The 18,966-nt window shown below is 36.1% G+C and overlaps 1 protein-coding gene and 1 long non-coding RNA gene across 5 annotated transcripts; both read left to right on the top strand.

The window, feature by feature from the left end:
- Positions 1-2,482: 2,482 nt before the first annotated feature.
- LOC107407767 (ferredoxin--NADP reductase, root isozyme, chloroplastic) lies at positions 2,483-6,371 on the top strand. The gene is made up of 5 exons (XM_016015442.4): positions 2,483-2,703; positions 2,841-2,897; positions 3,834-4,166; positions 4,450-4,669; positions 5,649-6,371. The coding sequence occupies exons 1-5, from the start codon at positions 2,680-2,682 to the stop codon at positions 6,146-6,148; spliced, it is 1,134 nt and encodes a 377-aa protein (XP_015870928.2). The 5' UTR covers positions 2,483-2,679; the 3' UTR covers positions 6,149-6,371.
- An 8,663-nt stretch (positions 6,372-15,034) lies between these two features.
- LOC107420892 (uncharacterized) lies at positions 15,035-18,966 on the top strand. Of its 4 annotated transcripts, XR_007237979.2 has the most exons (5): positions 15,035-15,956; positions 16,614-16,696; positions 17,294-17,366; positions 17,702-17,729; positions 17,822-18,966. It is a non-coding gene; the product is annotated as an uncharacterized LOC107420892 (long non-coding RNA). The 4 variants fall into 4 exon arrangements; XR_009634231.1 differs by having other exon boundaries at positions 15,039-15,956; positions 17,702-18,966; XR_007237976.2 differs by lacking the exon at positions 17,702-17,729 and having other exon boundaries at positions 15,044-15,956.

Genomic DNA, 18,966 nt, shown 5'->3' with positions numbered 1-18,966 from the left:
GGGATGTCGGCCAGCCTTCTAGATTGATTCTTTATACGTGGGCTTCTTACATTCTAGTTTCGAGATCGATTTTGCATTGAAGATTGTTCTTTCATAAGCTTTTGATTTATGAAACTTTTCAGTGTCGTGAGTTTTGTTGGGCTTCACGTTGTTATTTTTGTAAAAAAAGTCATTGAATCTTACTCCCATTTGTTTCTTTAATGTCCTTATGCGATGGCTTTATGGGATTGGATTTCTCCTTCTTTTGGTAGGAACTTGTATCGTTCTGGTAATATGTGCTTGATTTATTCACTCATGCTGTGCAGCTGTCCATGAGCTCTCAACTATCTTTGGTTTTCATTTGTAGATCAAGCAAAGAATCAAATTTTCTTCATAATGGTATATGCGAAATTTAGTAGATGATCTAATATTATTATTATGTCGCCTTGGGGTCGCCAAGCATGCAAAAGCTCCTCCAATCATACTTTTGTATTGGTCACTTTCAAATATTGGATGGATCAAAGTCAATACAAATGGTGCGCTAATAGGGCATTTGGGTCTTCTGGTGGTGTCAGCGACATTTTTTACACCAGTCAAGGTTTCGTTAGGAGTTTTTTTGCTATTCCTTTGGGTTCCAGGTTTGCTTTTGAAATCGAGTTGTCTGCTATTATTTTTGCTTTAGAAGCTGTTAGTGGTATTCTTGCCATCATCTTTGGTTAGAATGTGATTCAGCTTTATGTGATGCATCTATTGGTTTCTCGTTCCTTGCCTATTCCTTGGCATTCTCAGGCTAGATGGTTTAATTGTTTTAATTTTGTAGCTCACATTTATAGGGAAGGCAACTTGATGGTTGATAAGCTGTTTAGTGGTATTCTAGTTATCATATTTGGTTAGAGTATGATTCAGCTTTATGTGATACATCTAATGGTTTCTCATTCCCTGCCTGTTCCTTGGCATTCTCGGGCTAGATGGTTTAATTATTTTAATTTTGTAGCTAAAATTTAGAGGGAAGGCAACTTGATGGTTGATATTCTTTCGAACTATGCTATAAGTCTGATTTTGATACATGGTGGTGGAACATTTAGAATTTTTGTGCTTTTGTTCATTATCGAAATGTATCCGGGGGCAAATTTTATTGGTTTTTCAATGCATCCTCATATTCTTTTTTCCTATTTTGGTTTTTTTCATTGGAGTTATTCTTTCATAGGGTTTTAATGATTTTAGGTTGGGGTATTAAGTCTTCCTATTTGTTATCATTGACGACAATCATCATTTTATGCGATAAATCTTAATTAAAATATTTAATTTTTATTTTTTTTATTTTAAAATTTTAAAATATAACTGTTTAAATTATCATCTATTAGTGATCATTGATGATAAATATAATATTTCTTTATTTATATTTTTCTATTATTAACTTTTATTTTATTTTTAAAACATGTATTTGGTTTATTCTAGGAGTATCGACCTAATTTAGGAATGTCAAGGGAGCAGGATGGAGTCGGTTTTTAAAATTCTGTCCCCGTTTTAATCGCCGCGAAATTTTTCTATCCCATCCCTGCTGTTTTCTCCATTTTTTTATAAGCAAGGTGGAGGCGGATATTTCCCATTACGGGACGGGATAGTTTTTCCTATTTTTTTTTTTTTTTATCATTCATATAATTTGTTTTTGAAAAATTTATATAATTTTTTTTATTAATAAAATATAAATAAAGTAACTAAAATGCAACAAAAATACAATAAAATACATCGATGTCGGCGCCCAAAGTCGAAGGCTTAGTGTTGGAGCTTATAAGAAAAGAAGAAAATGATGTTTTACATAAATGAAACTAGAAAAAAAATTAAAAATAATAAATAAATATATATACAGAGCCGGATTCGGGGCGGGATGTTTATTCCCCATCCCCAGTTCGGATTTTAAACATTTGTTCCGATTCCGTCCCATAATCCCAATTTTTCGAAAAAAAATCATACTGTTAGGAACGGTGCATCACGAAGATCGGCTCGTGCGGACTGCCATTCTTAACCAAATTGGAATGTTTTGGATTTTTTTCCTTGTGTTCATTATTATTATTAGTGAAATATCAATAATAGTTCTAGGAAACAAAAAAAAATCAAATAACATCATTCATGCATTACACCATTTTTTAACCTTTAGGAAAAACATTAAACATTAACAATAGAGATTAATAATGAGCGAAAAGAAAAAAAAGGAAAAAGAAGATGAAAATCATCCCTTTTAATCTTTAAAAGTTGCATGTTTCTCGATTACTTTTCTTTTATGATTTATCTGTTTTAATTTCATATTTTTCTTTTCATTCATTTTGGTTTTCTAGTCATTGTTGAGATCCCAAAATAGAATTTGTTGTTACAAATACCTTTGCAATACGTAAGATGTAAAATTGTTATAATTACAATTTACCTAGGAAAGATAGACACACAATTGTATTTAATTGAAAACGGTGGACATTTTTCTATTATTTATTAATTTATTTCCAAAGAATCTTAATAAAGAAATTCAATTTGTCCAGTTGAGGGTGGCACAGTACAGTCCGAGGAGCCAAAGGCAAAGCCAGACCCGTCCTTTGCAGTTGTCCAAAGGATAACTCCTCCAGCTGCTTCTACTCTGTATGATCCGGGGCCTATAAAGCCCTCAGATCCGCCCAAATTTCTCTAAAAGCTTTCTTTCCTGATTCGATCATGTCTCATTCGGCACTTTCCCAGGTTTCACTTCCATCTTCGACTCAACTATCTTCAACTTTTTTGTTCTTTTCCGGGCTTTCCCAGCTGACAAATAGACTATATTTGGTTAAATTTACTGATTTTGCTTTGCTCGATGGGTCTGGACGCTTTTCTTGCAGGTTTCTGTAACTGTTCCTGTTGGAGGGGACTATTCTGTTAGAAAATCAGTGTTCAAGGTGTGTTCTTCGTTTTCGGAAATTAGGAACTTCGTTCTTTTTGGCTACTTTTGCCTATTATTTTGTTTATGATCAGAAGTTTAAGGGATTCTTTGGTTACGTAATGAACTATGTACTTTTGTTTTCTTGAAGATTTTAATCATCTATTTGGATATTTTGAGTAGAATGATTCCTATAGAAATACAGTTTCCTTGTAAACATTTATCCTGAAGAATTTCCCGTGTAATAAATGACAAGACTCTGATCTCTATCGACCAGTTTGATTTGTTTAAACTTTAGGTGGACATTGCGCCATGTGGCTTTGATTGCGACTTGTTGCTTTTGAATTTTTGTCATCAATCTTATTTTCATTAACTGTCGGCCCTCTGTGGTTCTATTTTACATCGTTTTATCCTTTTCCTTATATTCATCATCTTTACAGGGCCTTCTTGACAAGTTCTTAAAAACTGTGCATAGATTAGGGTGAAATATGTTGATTTTTTCAGCGTGTTCTTTCCTGAATTGAAAACTATAAAAATAAACAATAATCTTAAAACATTACTTGATGATGTAAATGATTTCTAATTGTGAACTTGAGCTGTCTTGTGAATATTGTTCCGGTAAAAGATCCCAGAAAACTCAGCCTACTTTTTCTTTTTTCTTCTCTCCTTTTAAAGTCCGGAAAATTTCTTTTAGATGTCTCTGCAAAACAATGTCTTAGGTTTTTGAACCTTCACATCTTTTTATGCACTTTTTCTGTTGTTCTGTTTGGATGCTATCTATTAATGCTTAAGCTGTGAGCTATCTATTAATGCTTAAGTTGTGACCTCTATCAAATTTCTTTAATGTAAGAATTCGGCTTCATATGAAATAAAACTACATTTAACCTGCTCTATGCTGTTCTCGGATAATGAGATAATGAAATCCAAAAAAAATCTGCTTTTGATCTTATTGCAGACAAATAACATAAGCTTCCATGATAAATCATGGGCACCTATGGTAACTTTGGACTTGAAAACAAAGAGTGGAGGGCCAAGAGATCGGCACATAGTGTGCATGTCAGTGCAACAAGCAAGTGTACCTAAGGTTGCTGTTTCTCCTCTAGAACTTGAAAATGCCAATGAGCCCCCACTAAATTTATACAAGCCTAAGGAACCTTATACAGCAACCATTGTTTCTGTCGAGAGACTTGTAGGCCCAAAAGCTCCTGGAGAGACTTGTCACATTGTGATTGATCATGGTGGCAATGTTCCTTACTGGGAAGGCCAGAGCTACGGTGTAATTCCCCCTGTAAGTTCTAATTTCTTATATATGACCCTTCTCTGTAGTCTTCACTTTTAAGTCCTCTAAGTGACCTGTACTAGGTTATTGACACTGAATGCATTCATGCTGTTCCTTTGGATCTTCATTGTAAATGGCTGGAGTGTGCATAATTAAAAAGTACAATTTTGTTGTTCAGTCCATCAATAAAGAACTTTTCTGGTTATGTTAACTTTGATATTGACATTCTAATTATTCTAATTTTGAACTAGAATTCCACCACTGAGGTATCTTATCATTCACTTCATTTCAGGGTGAAAACCCCAAAAAACCAGGAAGCCCCCACAATGTTCGCCTTTATTCTATTGCATCCACGAGGTATGGAGATTTTTTCGATGGTAAGACAGCCAGCTTGTGTGTCCGTCGTGCTGTTTATTATGACCCTGAGACAGGAAATGAGGATCCTTCAAAGAATGGTGTATGTAGCAATTTTCTGTGCAACTCAAAGGCTGGAGATAAAGTTCAGATCACAGGTTAGAGCCTGCGTATTTTATGAAAATGATGCTATTATTTGTATTGTTGGTACCCAATTGTTAGATAAGGTTATTATAGTTCGGATGTGATGACCAGTTGGTTTAAAGACTACAAGGTTTTTATGAGTATGTAAAGTGGGTTAAGCTGTTAAGTTCTACCTCTCAATGGTTTCCATTTTCTCATTTAGTTTAACGTTCAGATACGTTTGCAGGAACATTTAGTGTTAATGAACCAAAGGAACCAAGAAAAAGGAGATATTGTAGGACATTTTATTTAACCAACTATTTTATAATCATGTAAAACTTTTGTTTTACTTTCCCTTCCTCTTGGATGAGAAAGGTTGAATCAACTTCCAAGGAATGTTTCCACTTGCCTCCCACCTTTTCATTAGCAGTTGAAAGATGTTATTTGTACAGTTGCATAATGTGGAACTGATTCGGCCTGCTGGCTATTCATCCCACTCTGGCACAGAAAGAATTAGAATTTTTTTTTTTTTTTTGGCGAAAATAAAAAATTATCCTTGTGATTTGGCCGTTCTTCTGTGAGTTGTTCTTTTTATGCATCCTTTTTATCCTCTGTTATGTTTTATTATTTCTTTCCTCCATCAGTTCAATTAGGCTAACTGTCCAAAAGTCTTTTGAAAACTATTTTGCTGGATGTTACTGTTTGCATAATACTGAATAAATTATGTGGTTTTTATGTTTCTGATGCTTCAGCATTTTAGTTCTTATGCCTTTGGTTGGAAAGTGGCATGACTTTATCCCTTCTTTGTTCACCAGTTTGACTTTTGTTTTGGAACTTGATTAATTTGCTTTGTCCCTCTGGCACTTTTCAATAATTTAGTTTAATGATTCTACTTGAGAAGTTGAACAAGTTTCTCTGTTCTTTCTTGATCCTTTCTGTTCATTGATGGCAAAACTCTTAATGGTCAATGCACCTTTTATCTGGCTATTGGTTATATCTTAAGAATTATGGCAGGACCTTCTGGCAAGATTATGCTTTTACCTGAAGATAATCCAAATGCAACCCACATAATGATTGCTACTGGCACTGGTGTTGCTCCCTTCAGAGGCTACCTCCGTCGTATGTTCATGGAATCTGTCCCTACATTTAAGTTTGGTGGTCTTGCATGGCTATTCCTTGGGGTGGCCAATTCTGACAGTCTCCTCTATGATGAAGAATTCACCAAGTATCTTAAGGACTATCCTGATAACTTCCGGTATGATCGAGCACTTAGTCGAGAACAAAAGAACAAGAGTGGAGGCAAGATGTATGTTCAAGACAAGATTGAAGAATATAGTGATGAAATTTTTAAACTATTGGATGCTGGGGCTCACATCTATTTCTGTGGTCTCAAGGGAATGATGCCTGGAATCCAAGAAACTCTAAAAAAGGTCGCAGAGCAGAGAGGGGAGAGTTGGGAAGAGAAGCTTTCGCAACTCAAAAAGAACAAGCAATGGCATGTTGAAGTATATTGATATGGTACATGCCGACTTAATTCGTGCCTTCAGAGTCTTGCTGTTAGTTATTAGATTTCTTTCTTGCCCACCAACTTTTAAGAGTAACTAGCGTAGTGTTAACATTCTTCCCTATTATTAAATAACTGAGAGAGAATTCTCGTGGATGAAACAGATTTGGAAAACTCTTTGAATGGTGACTCTCAGAATTTGGCTTCTATTAAACTATTTGTTTGTTGCAAAATGATGCCTTATTCTATTACTATATTTGTCCATTAATTGTGCTGTCTGTCGATTTAGTAAGATTGTTTAATCAAGATTGGCGTCGGGTCTGTCATTTTTGTAACTTGTGCGTGCTTTAAATTATAGGGAAAGTTTTAAATGATGGGATAAGAAAGAACCTTTCGTTGATAGGAAATCAATGCAAAAGGTAAAGGAGAGGATAAGAAATCCTTAATAATAATTTAAAAAAAAAAAAACGAGTTAACATTAAGATAATGACAGAGACTTATAAACACCATATCAATCACCGGTGATATCTTTCCAATTTAGAGCAATCAAAGAAAAAAGGAAATATTTGAAAGCGTTATCTGTAGAGACCCCATAAAGCTTCAATATTTTCATTGCTCATCACCGTGTCTAAAAAAATTCTGTTGTTCCTTTCATTCCAAATTACCCACATCAATGATAAAACTAGAGATTTCCACATCATCTTGGTCAAGTTATTAGTATTAAAATCGACCTGTTTTTCCATCATCAATGATCCACTATATTCAGGAAATACCCAATATAACCTAGCTTCTTGTAGTAATCTAATCCACAAACTTCTTGTAACTTTATAGTGAATAAATAAATGATCTATAGTTCTGCTTCCTCTCTACACAAAGCACCTTAGGATCTTCGCTCTGAAGCACTTCACAGGTATTTAACTTTCCGCAAAAAAACTAGCTAAGCAAAGACTTTCAGCCCAAGTGAATTGGTTTCGAGAGTATTCCATTGATTTTTGGTGACTTACATGAATACTCTATTTCCAAAACGAAATTGAAAGGCTCAAAAAACAATATTCACCACTATCTATGACAGCATGGAAAGATTTACATGAAAAGCTCAAAGAATCCAGTGATCATTTTCTTTTGTCGGAAGCTAGATAATTGGTACAAACATTTCCTAAAACATCTAACAAAGAACTTTTTTTTTTTTTTGAAAAGATAATTCATTGCCAAAGGCACAAAAAGCCTCCAAAAGAGGAGGAATTACAACGAGAGGCCACCTCCTAGCAAGTCGGTGGTCAAAATATTCAAAAGATCTCTTAGAAGAGAGACAGAATTACCAATACAGTCAAAAAGCAAATTGTCATGAAGAGCTTTTTTAGCAAGCAAGTCTATGGCATTATTAGTCAACCTTGAATTCCAGGAAATGGACCAATTGAAATTGGCAAATAAGGACCTAAGAAGAAGGAGATCATTTCTGGTAGACCATGCAGAGGGATCCTCTTGTTTAGTAATGCCCTTGACCACCAAGGAAGAGTCAGAAGACCAGCAAATTTTATCCCAATTCCGCTCGGTTGCTAGGCTTGCTACCCAAGTAATAGCTTTGAGTTCAGCTTCCAAAGGAGAGTTGCAGGTGACCAAATTTGAGGCGAGAGAGAGGAGATTTCCTTTACAATCTCTATCAATGAAAGCAATTCCTGCTTGGCCATTGATGAAGGCTGCGTCCACGTTGATCTTCCTCCAGCCCTCTAAAGGGGGTTTCTACCTTTCCTTAAGAGAAAAGGATGAATATTTTCCTGCTTCTCCCGAAGCTAGGAACTCTTCTACCAACCGGTTGAACCGAAATACAAAATCTGTGTGTGAGGAGATCTTGGAAAAATCTTCTCATTCCTATGGTTTCAGGCAGCATACATAAGAGAGGCAAGAAAAATTATGATTGTTCTTCCTTCCATATTCTGGAAACAAGCATCTGGCTTTGGATCAATACAGAAAACCATTAACTCTTCTATATTAGATATGTCCCAGCTATCAAGTCTGCAGCCCTAATTGCTTGCAAAGGTAAGCCTTCTGATACTGTGGCACTCCTTGAAGAGATGAAAGGACGTTTCAATCTCTACTCCGCAGAGAACATAGCACTGATCTCCTTTACCTGTTTTGTTAAAGATAGCCTCCCGAGTGGGAATTGCTTCGCAAGGACTCTCCAGAGAAAGATTTTGAGACATTCATGGATTTTAAGTTTCCAAAGTTTCCTCTAAACTCTATGAGATTCTCTATTCCATTTGTCTCTAAAGAATATGTTGTAGCAACTTTTAATCGAGAAAATTCCTTCCTTGTTTCCTTGCCAAATAAGTTTATCTTCACATGGAACACTTCGTAGATCCAGTTTGAGAATTGCTTCAGTTGATTCTGTGACACAAATTTTCCGAATAAGTCCCTCATTCCAGGAGGTTCCTGTCTCATCCCATAGCTCGTAAACACGTCTTCGGTTTGTGATATTTAGATTTTCCATCGCTATAGGGATTTTATTAGGGAGGTTGGGAAGCCAAGGATCCTGCCATATGTCAATAGAGGACCCGTCTCCTATGCGGTAACAGGAACCTGTGCGGAGGATATTCCGAATCTTGATCAGACTTTGCCAAACACTTGAATCTCCTCTTTTCGCCTTGTATCCAAAAAAGGTAGAATTTTGAAGATATTTGGCTCTAAGAATCTGAGTCCATAAGCAATTCTCCCCATTGGCCAGCTTCCAACCAAGCTTAGCCAGTAAAGTCAAATTCATGTCTTTAAACCTTTTGAATCCCAGGCCACCCAGGTCCTTGGGCTTGCATATTTCCTTCCAAGCTTTTAGAGCCAAGAAACTTGAGGTCGTAGGATTCGACTTCCACCAAAACTTGGGTACGAGAGCATCAAGATCGTCACAAACAGCTGTAGGGAGAAGTGCATGGTCATGGTATAAGTTGGGATAGCCTGTACTACTGATTTGATAAGAGTGGCTTTTCCGACATTGGAGAGGAGGTGTTTGTTCCATCCTTCAAGTTTGCAACTGACTTTTTCTTTGAGTCTAAAGAACTCTTTTGTCTTATTTCTTCTCAGCACTAAAGAGTTGCCAAGGTAAATAGCTTTATTTTCCATATCCTTGAACCCTAGCATGTCTCTAATTAGCCTCCGATCAGTTCTGTGGGTGGATTTGGAGAAGAGAATGTTGGACTTAGCTGCATTAATAGCCAGTCTCGACCAGCAACAATATTTGTCTAAGTAGTCTTTGATGATTTCAGCTTCTGTAAGTTCTGTTCGACACATTACTAAAAGGTCATCTGCGTACATGAGGTGTGAAATCGCTGGGGCACTGCGAGTAACTTTAATGCCATGGATCCGACCTTGTTCCTCCTCTTTGGCAAGAATCCTAGTAAGAAATTCAGAGCATAAGATGAACAAACTAGGAGAGAGCGTATCACCTTGGCGGATGCCTCTTTCTGGCTGGAAAGAACCACAGATGTTCCCGTTGAGCAATAAACAGAAATTAACCGAGCTCAAGCAGCTTCGAATCATCCATCGAAAATCCATGGAGAAACCCCACACTTCCAAAGCCTTGTCGATAAAGCTCCATTCTAGACGGTTGTAGGCTTTTTTGAGGTCTATTTTGATTATCATCAAGCCTTTCTTTCCTTTGTGTGAATGGACCTTATGGACTACCTCTTGGGCAATAACGGTATTCTCTGCAATCCACCTGCCTTTTACGAAAGCCCCCTGATTATGGAAGATAAACTTATTAACCAGAAGGTTAAGTCTCTTGGCAAGGATTTTAGCCACAATTTTATAAACAAAATTACACAGGCTGATTGGTCTGAACCGGTTGAAGTTTTGAGGTTGGGTCACTTTTAGGATGAGAACCAGAAAAGTTTGTTGACCGGGCATGGGATTCTTTTTAACCTGAAGCATTCTTGAGTAAAGTTCACAACCTTTTCTTGGACAGTTCTCCAATAACTCCTGAAGAAAATGCCGAGAATCCATCTGGGCCGGCGCTTTTCAAGGGGTGTAAGTTCCAGACTGCCTCTTTGATTTCCTCAGCCGAAGGAATTCTCATTAACTCCAAATTTTCCTCTTGAGTAATGCAGTTGCCTCCCAACTCTTTAATAGCTTCTGGGATTCGAGGATGGTATGAGGTGAATAGGTTTGTGAATTGTTGTATGAAATGCTGTCCTATTTGCTCGGGGTCATGGAGCCAGTCTTGATTAGCCTTGATTGCTTGAATGGTATTCCTTCGTCTTCTATTAAGTAAACTGGCGTGGAAAAAGCTAGTGTTTTTGTCCCCTTTCTTAAGCCAAACTTCTCTAGATTTTTGTTGAAGAATAGATTCCCATATGTCTCTGTAGACCTTCAGTTTATCCAAGACAATGGATTCTTTGGCAAGATCTTGGCAGTCCTCCTGTTGGATAAGTTTCAGCTCAGATTCTAATTCTTGGGTTTTCTTGTTAGCAAGACCAAAGATTTTCTTATTCCATATTTTGAGAGCCTTAGAAGTTTCTGAGAGACTCTTTTTGAGTTTATGGCATTCCATCCCGGGGCGATGATATGAATTCCAAGCTTTATCGACAACATAGCAGCTTGATTTATCGGTGATCCAAGCTTTGAAAAATCTAAATGGTCTATTTGCCGTTTTCTCTTCTCCGTCAGAATGAATCAGTATAGGGCACTGGTCAGAGGCTTCGGATTGAATATGCTCCACCAGAGCCTGTGGGTTGTTGTCAAGCCAATCTCTGCTTGCAATGGCTCGGTCTAGCCTTTCCCTGATGAGAGTTTGTCCACTTTGTCGGTTGTCTCAAGTGAATCGGCCTCCAATGAAGTTTAAATCAAAACCATTCACTTCATTTATAAACTCTTTTAAAAAAACTTTTCTTCTCCAGATATTGCGTCCTCCAAGCTTTTTCGACCCATCTATGATTTCATTTAAGTTGCCAAAAAGAAGCCAAGGCCTATCTAAGTTGTTTACAACTTCAGACATATTAAGTTAGAAATTCTTTTTTTCTCCCGTGTAAGGAGGACCGTGGCAAGCTAAAAGGCTCCAGATGGGGTTCCTTCTCTATCAAGAACATCTCCGTATATCACCCTCTCCGAGGTCCATTTGATTTGTAAGTTGAAATCGTTCGACCACATTAAGCAAAGACCCCCGGCATTGCCTCTTGCTTCAATAATCTTTGATTTATAGAAACCTAGAGTCCTACAGACCCTTTCTAACCGCTCCCTTCCACCTTTGGTTTCACATAGAAAAACACATGAAGGATTAAACTTCTTGACCAAGCTTTTCAAGACATTAACCACCTCTAGTTGTCCTAAACCCCTGGAATTCCATATAAGAATTTCATGGTTGCGGGAGGGGCATGAGTAGGCCCGCCTCCTTGGCCTGTTAAAAATCTAGTTGTCGCTGGAGGAGGAGCTTGAAGCCCTATCATTGATTCGGTTTCTAGCTGGTAAGTTTCAAGTCCTTTTTCTAGCTTCTTTTTTCCAAGACCACGTTCGATTCCCTCATTCTCGGATCCGAATGCTCCTCCTCACTCTTTGCAGTTCTAGGTGTTCCTTATCTGTTAATGCTTCTTCGTGTGAATCGGTCTCTCCTTCCTCCCTCCCAGTGATTTCTTTGGAGGTCGAAACGTGTGCGTCTTGTGAGTATAAGTCAGTTTCACTACCCATACCGTATCCATCCTCTTGTCCTTAAGTCTCCTCCTGGGTCTGATTATCTTCCAAGGTCTCGTGTCTTTTGAGTTCATCGATTCTAAGGTAGCTCCTGGGTGGGCCATGTAAATCCAATAAGGTAGGGCGCTTGTAAGAGTTACTAGGGGCTCTCTATTCCTTGCCGGAAAGTCTATCTCCAGAGGTGTTAAAAGTGAAAGGGGGGCCCGTTTGAATAGCTGCAAGGTGAACCAAAATTGATGGGCACTGTAGTCTATTATCCTCTACATGGCAAGAGGCAGTGGCCTGTAACAGATTAGAGGCCCATGCGAATAGGCCCAAAGAGTTGAAATTGGGATTCCTGATATTAAGAGAGATTGCCTCCTGTGGATCCTTCTCTCTGCTCAAATCAATTCTTTTAAGAGTTAGATTTAGGGTTTCTAACTCAGGGCACAGATCTCTGAGATGTGTAGGCTCTGCCTCCTGCACATGCTGACTTTGGCTGTTGTTGCTTCCTGCAAATTCCTCGAGTTCTGTTATTTTTTGGTGAATTGTGTCCTCTAGCCAGTAGCCTTTAGGAGCCAGCAGCCTTTTTCCTTCCAAGTTCCTTATTTTATTAATTGTCTGACATTGTTCTCTGACAACCATCGGTGGCCTAGCGAAAGTGATGCTTCCTGGCGATTCTGATCTCAACCAAGGCCCGTAGAGACGAGTCTCTAGACCTGCTCCAGTGGTGATCATCGTTGGTTTGCTAGAAGTGCATTTCCCAGTTACATGCATGAGGCGACCACAGCTGTAGCAAAAGTCTCCGAGGTGTTCAAGTTTGAACTGGATCCACGTTTCTTTGTTTTCTAATCTCTCTAGGAAAAAACCGGCAGGAATTGGATTTTCAGCATTGATGTCAACCTTAAAGCGTAAATATCTTTGAGCCACCACACAGTGCCTGTTTATGGATCCCGTAAGAACTTTTCCCAATCGATTCCCTATCAGTGCAGCAGTGTCTTCGTGGAGGTACATGGGAGGCAAACCGTGGACTTGGATTGTGAAAGTTGTGAAAAGAAAAGAGATTTTAGATAGGGCTAGAGATTTTGGCCATTCCTTCAGGATGATGTGAGCTCCGTTGAAGGTCTAGGGTCGTCCCTTAAAGATCCTCTCTTTATCTTCGAAGGAGTTAAAGGAAAACTTGAAAGTATTTTCCTCAATCTTTTCAATCTGAATCTTGCCCTTTAGACACCAATTTTTTGAACGATTTTTGTAATGGTGAAGCGACTGAAGCTTTTGGGAGTTAGAAGTTTCCCTACTAATACACTGTTGCTAACCAGTTCTTCTAAGTTGGATCTCGGTTGAAGAGTGAGGGATCTGAGAGTTTCATGGATGGGAACCAGTAAAGGTTGATTGTGTTCCATGTCTGAAAACAAAGAGGGAGTCTCAAGAAGAGAGACTTTTTGTTGAAAAGGAGCTAAAAGGGAACCTGGAAGCGTCCTTGGTTGGAAATGATGACAGATCCTCTAGATCCTCATGGGTTTTTACTTGTAGGTTGTCTTGGACATAATGGTGCAAACATTCACATCCCAAAGAACCAACAGGCAACAGCAAACAACAATAAAATTTTTCATTAGTCTTCTATTCTCTTTCCGCATCTAACAAAGAACTTAGATATTCAAATTTCATCTAAAGGAAAAATTTCCTAATTCATATGATTAGAAGCCAAAGAACAAGCATCTGAAATGAAAGCATTATGAGTATTGGACAATTTAAAAAGCCTTGAAAAATTGACAGCAAAAGACTTATCACCTTGCAACACATCTTCCCAAAAACATATTTTGTTGCCTTATCCCACTTTCTACTTAAAAAATAAACAAATAAAAAAAGAATAAAATTCCTGAGATATACATTTTCATGGATTTCTAAAACAACCTCCAATGACTAAGTTTGAATCCCAGCTATTAGTATAAAAACTATATTTGATTCTAACAACCATGCCCTATAAAGAATTTTGTTCTAAGGGACATATGCAAAGCAATTTTCCTAATAAAGCAATATTTTGCTCTGTCGAATTTTCAATCTCAAGTCCACCCCTCGCCTAACTTTTGACAACCAAATCCTAGGCTACTAAATTATCAACTTTCTCTCCATCTTGTCCATCTAAAAAATATATGATTTATGCCTCTTAATTCTATCAATCAATCCTTCACGAGTTTATATTATGAATTACATATTATGGCAAAGTGGGTCCTTTGTCACTATTGAGTGACTAATATGCCATATGAAGCCTAACATATATATATATATATATATATATATATTTTTTTTTTATGGGGTTGTACAATTTTTAATCTTAATCAGTTATGTAATTACTTCAATGTTTATGTAAAAGCTATTCATAGATGCTTGTGAATTACTTGTGGTGAACTTATACGTGTTTAAATTGCAAGAAAAAATTAAAAGGAAAAAAAAATTCAAAACCTATATGTATGAAATTTAATAATTTATCTAAGGTCTGTGTAATACAATAGTATCTTTAAGATGAATTTTTCCCTACCAGTGTAGATGGTTCTGTGATATTTGTCTCTCATAATACAACAGGTTGATTTAGATTTTGAACACAACACTTTTAAAATCTTTTATTGCTAACTTAATGTACCTAAGCTTTACCACATTATGCACACAATGTAAACTAACACTAAAACTCTTCAAAATTCTCGTTTATATCAAAATGAAAGCCTCATAATATGAATAAGTCTGATGAAACTTTTATTGATGAAAGCATTCATACCATCATCTCTATCCCTTGCTCCTCCCAAACACCCAAACAGAAGGAAGGAAAATTAAAGGCTATGCCATCAATTCACCATCAATTACCCATTAATGTTAAATCATTCAAATCTAAACATTAAAAACGTTACATAAATTCCAACTTTGCAAGCTTAATATCAATTTCCAGATTAATTAGTGGTGAATTCCTATGTCCTAGTGTTTCCATATCTTTGTTTTTATACTTGTGAATGAAAATTGTACAACAAATTCCTTACAGCTTTATTATCACTTGGCTTAGTAACCTTGATTTTTATTGATGTGATTTTTCTCCAACTCTTGCTATATCTCGTAAAATAACCAAAAAAACTTTCAAGTATCTGCTTTGGTGTCAGATTTTGGAACTATACTCTTAATATCTTCATCTCAAGAAGTTCCGTCAACATCAGAGTTATGCTTAAAGCCATTCGGGTCCAAAGTTTCCTTTATATGAAGACCATTTTCTCCTGCTGCTCCATCAAATCTATCTTTTATTTCTTCTCTCCATTGCTCGTCTTCAACCTTTGAAATACTATTTTTACTTTTTAATTTCTTTAACGTAACACCTATCCACCTTTTTACTTCCCTTATTTCCCATATTATTTTTCTGTCACCTCTGCATTTAAACATAAACGTGATTCTAGAACACAAAATGAACCATCTTTTACAATATTTCCTTTCAAAAATTTTTCGTGGGCTTAAAGTTGATAGCCCCCTTTTGTTTAAGCCTTAGGCTATCCACTGAGCCAAGCTTCATAGAATTATGGGGAATTTGGCCCTTTACCCCTGTTGGAGTCCTCCTAACGATATCTACCCACTCGATTCTAAATCTTTTTGTTTTACCCTTTTATTTTTTAATATTCCTATAGTACCCTTTTGAGATATTAAAAACAAATTAAACGAAAAGTCCATTGTTCTCTTCTCTGTTTTTTTTTTCTTTCACTTCCCTTCGAGTTATACTCCTTCAAAATCTTCACCGGCTCTTCTCTTCTCCTTCCTCACCCTTCCCCTAGAAACACTAGATTTAGAGTTAGGGTTTGAGTTTTGAATTTCCCATTCAAACTTAATTGACGACGGTGTCTAAGTATTCAAATGTGTGAGCATTAGACACTGAACTGAAGCGGTCAAATCCCAAACAAAATAAAAACAGAGAGAGAGAGGAAACGATGAAGTAATGGCAAGCAAGGAAGAGAGCGCAGTGAAGGAGACTGCTCTTGCCAATCTTATTGTAAGCTTTTTTTTGTCATAGCTTAAAAAAATGACCCACTGTGTTTTCAATTTTGTTTTCAGTTAGGTATTTACGCTAATCTGATCATATACCAAGATAATTCCTTGCAAGCAGTAATGTCAAACAATGAAGGTGGTCGAAGACTTATTAGGTGGGTCTTATTATGATAAGTGTTAACTGGATAACCTTTTTATGCTTGCTCTATGTCCTTTGTATGCTTGCTTTATGTTAAATGACATTTTATTGATTTTCATTTTAAAAGATATTACGTTAGGAAGGCAGAGCGTGAACTAAAATGACTTATTGTTTACTTTGCCTATGAAACCTGCAAATTAGGCAATTGTGTAATTTGGGCTATGATTATTTATGCAGTCCCCATGTAATATATTGATTATTGGAATTAAGCTCTTTTCTGTTCCTAATTTATATATCAACTTGAATTTCTGTCGAGGTTAAAAAGTTAAATTACTGGGTTCTGTATTAAATAAACTAGTCTTTTGATACCTTCTTATTTGTTATTAACTTTTCTGTTTATCCTTCAATTGGATAGAAATTATCTGTGATTTGTGCATATTTCTCGAATAATTGTGCTACATATCCCTAGTTGCCTTGAATTATATTTTGATGCCTAGTAGCTTAAATTTATGTATTTACTAAAATTGGTCTTCCAACACTTTTGTAGTTGTTTTTTGATTTTTATACCCTACTTCAGTGGTCGTGTTTTTTTTACATTGTCCACCTTGAAATTTTTTATACATTTTAAAGTATCACTTTATGGTAAATATACATTTTCCTTAAATATTTGAAGGGTGGATATTGTTAATTGAGGATTTCAATATTTGACCCTCGTCCTGGAATGGATGGCAGTGATGAGAATTCAATTGTAAAGTGGTAAGGAAAACAAGTATCTTTTCTTACTTTTTTTTTTCTTTTTTTCTTTTTGTCCCCCGAAGCAATTTTTTAGAAACTAAGTTGTAATATTGTATATATGCTTTTCTATTTGTACAATACATAAATTTTTTAGTTGCATTTATGAGCTCATGTCTTTCCACATCAAGATCTTGAAATGATTTGAAATTCCTTAAGCTTCGTCTTATCACACCATATTTTATATATATATATATATATATATTTTAAACAATGAAATATACTTAGTGTGATCATTGAACCAATTCCTACTCCTTTTTTTCTTACAATTCTTATATTTTCTTTTTAATACTCATTCTTGATGTAATTCCTTGCACAAGTGATTGGTACTTCAAAGAGGCATAATAAATTAAAGAAATTGTTTTCCCTATAAAGTGGATATGCTAGTGTCAAACAGAAGAAGAATTTGCGAAAGAACTAAAACCTTAAGCAACCTGACAAGAAAATACATTTTTCATTATTTTTATTATGATAATAAATGTTATTTTCAAATTCTGATTTCCATATTCTGTGAGGTTTTTGTGTTCCTCAAATGGTGTCATTTACATATATTCTATATAGGGTAAAGATGGGTGCATCACTTCACAGGTCTTCGAAAGGACAGGCAATAGGGTTAAAACCTCCATACCTTATGGTAAAATCTGTTTTCAATATCTTTTTATTTTGCTTTTATCTTGTGCATACACTTATTTATATGGTGAAAACAATACATGACTTTTGTAGCTTGTGCATGTATGTTTCATTCTAATATAAAGAGAAGTCTACCTCTTATTTCCTACATATACTTTATCTTATTTTCTATTTCTCTTGATTATTTATTAGCATGCATTTCTTCCTCCATATTTGAAGTACAATTTGTTTGTATGTTATGTCCTGTGTCCACTGTCTTCTTAGTGTTTACTCATTGAAATTTATCTTTTAAGCATATCTTGGTTATGCATCCCTTTTTTGGCATGTTTGGATATGAAGGACCTATTGCATCTATGCATCTAGGAAGGTATGAGTTGCACCTTCCTTTTTATCCTCATTCTGACTGAATATTCTGAAATGTTTAGTTTTACCTTTTCTCATTTCACTGTCCTATCGTAGGCATGCTCTTGTTTCTTCAAAGACAGAATTCCAAGAAAGTATATACGTAACATCTTGAGAGAGAAGCCTTACTCGGCAGTTCTAGCTCTAAACATACTTGGACGATAGTTAAGTTGCATACCAGTTTTGTGATTTGTCAGAGGGCCATATTTTTTAATGCTTTTATTTGATTTCTCTTACATCGTTGCAATAGAACCATCCAATGGTTTTCAATCTCTTATACTAATGGACAACTTCATTTCCATTTTAGACTGATGGTGGTATAAAAAATCCCTTAGAAGATGAAATTAGGGACACACCCCGTGGAGAACTACTCTATTTCTATTATTTTATACTTTTGGCATGGTCAAATGGAGAAATTATGTGTCAATTATAAGAATTTACTCGTGCCAGCTGTGAATTTGACAAAATGACAGCTGTTGAATTTTTTTTTTTTTACAAGTGGGATTCCTTCTAGTAATTTTCACGTTGTACCTGACCAGAAGAATATACGTGCTTGCTTTTATGTGATTATGATCAATTATTTGAACATGCTACCTGATATAATTTTTTTTGGTGGTAGATGGGTGGATAAAATCCTTGAGGCATTAAGAGGATATGACCACTAGAGGACTGGCTGTTAATTGTTTAGGTGAAAAAAGCAGTTGCTTGTTTTTATTCCTTAAATTTAAAATGAGCTCTCCTCGGTTTCCTCCAAATGCAGGTATCTGAGATGATGTGAGAGGTGTAGAATAAGGCAGCAACACAAACATGGAAAAGTTTGAAGTTTCTATTTAACGTGATTGCATGCCAGCAGCAATACAATATGTTGGAATGTTTAACATCCTGAACAGCTCATATCTGGTAGCTAGATCATTCTTTTGAAGTTAGTGAAGAGTAATAATTTTATGGAAAGCCAGCTTTCCTACTTGTATATATGTTTATAATTCTCCAAAGATGAAGTTTTGATAATGACCCTACATCTTTTTTACTGTGCCTTAACAATGAGTTGTTACCACTCTTAGTAAAATAATGAACACTAGTGTAGTTATGATTCATGTCCAAGTAGTATTTGTTCCTTTTCAATGATGTTATTGTATAATACTTCTGTACATTGTAAGCAAATAATGGAAGCTCACTTTAATATGTTTTCTATATTATACTTA

This window comes from Ziziphus jujuba, chromosome 1, assembly GCF_031755915.1.
Source record: "Ziziphus jujuba cultivar Dongzao chromosome 1, ASM3175591v1".
NCBI lineage: Eukaryota > Viridiplantae > Streptophyta > Magnoliopsida > Rosales > Rhamnaceae > Ziziphus > Ziziphus jujuba.
Note: the sequence above shows the minus strand (reverse complement) of the source record. Positions and strands in the feature narration are given on the sequence as shown.

Bases quoted from the DNA above. Each gene is read 5' to 3' on its own strand.
- LOC107407767 (XM_016015442.4), top strand. From the start codon at position 2,680: ATGTCTCATTCGGCACTTTCCCAG. The intron at 2,898-3,833 runs GTGTGTTCTTCG...ATCTTATTGCAG, and splicing joins TTAGAAAATCAGTGTTCAAG to ACAAATAACATAAGCTTCCA. The intron at 4,670-5,648 runs GTTAGAGCCTGC...GAATTATGGCAG, and splicing joins AGATAAAGTTCAGATCACAG to GACCTTCTGGCAAGATTATG.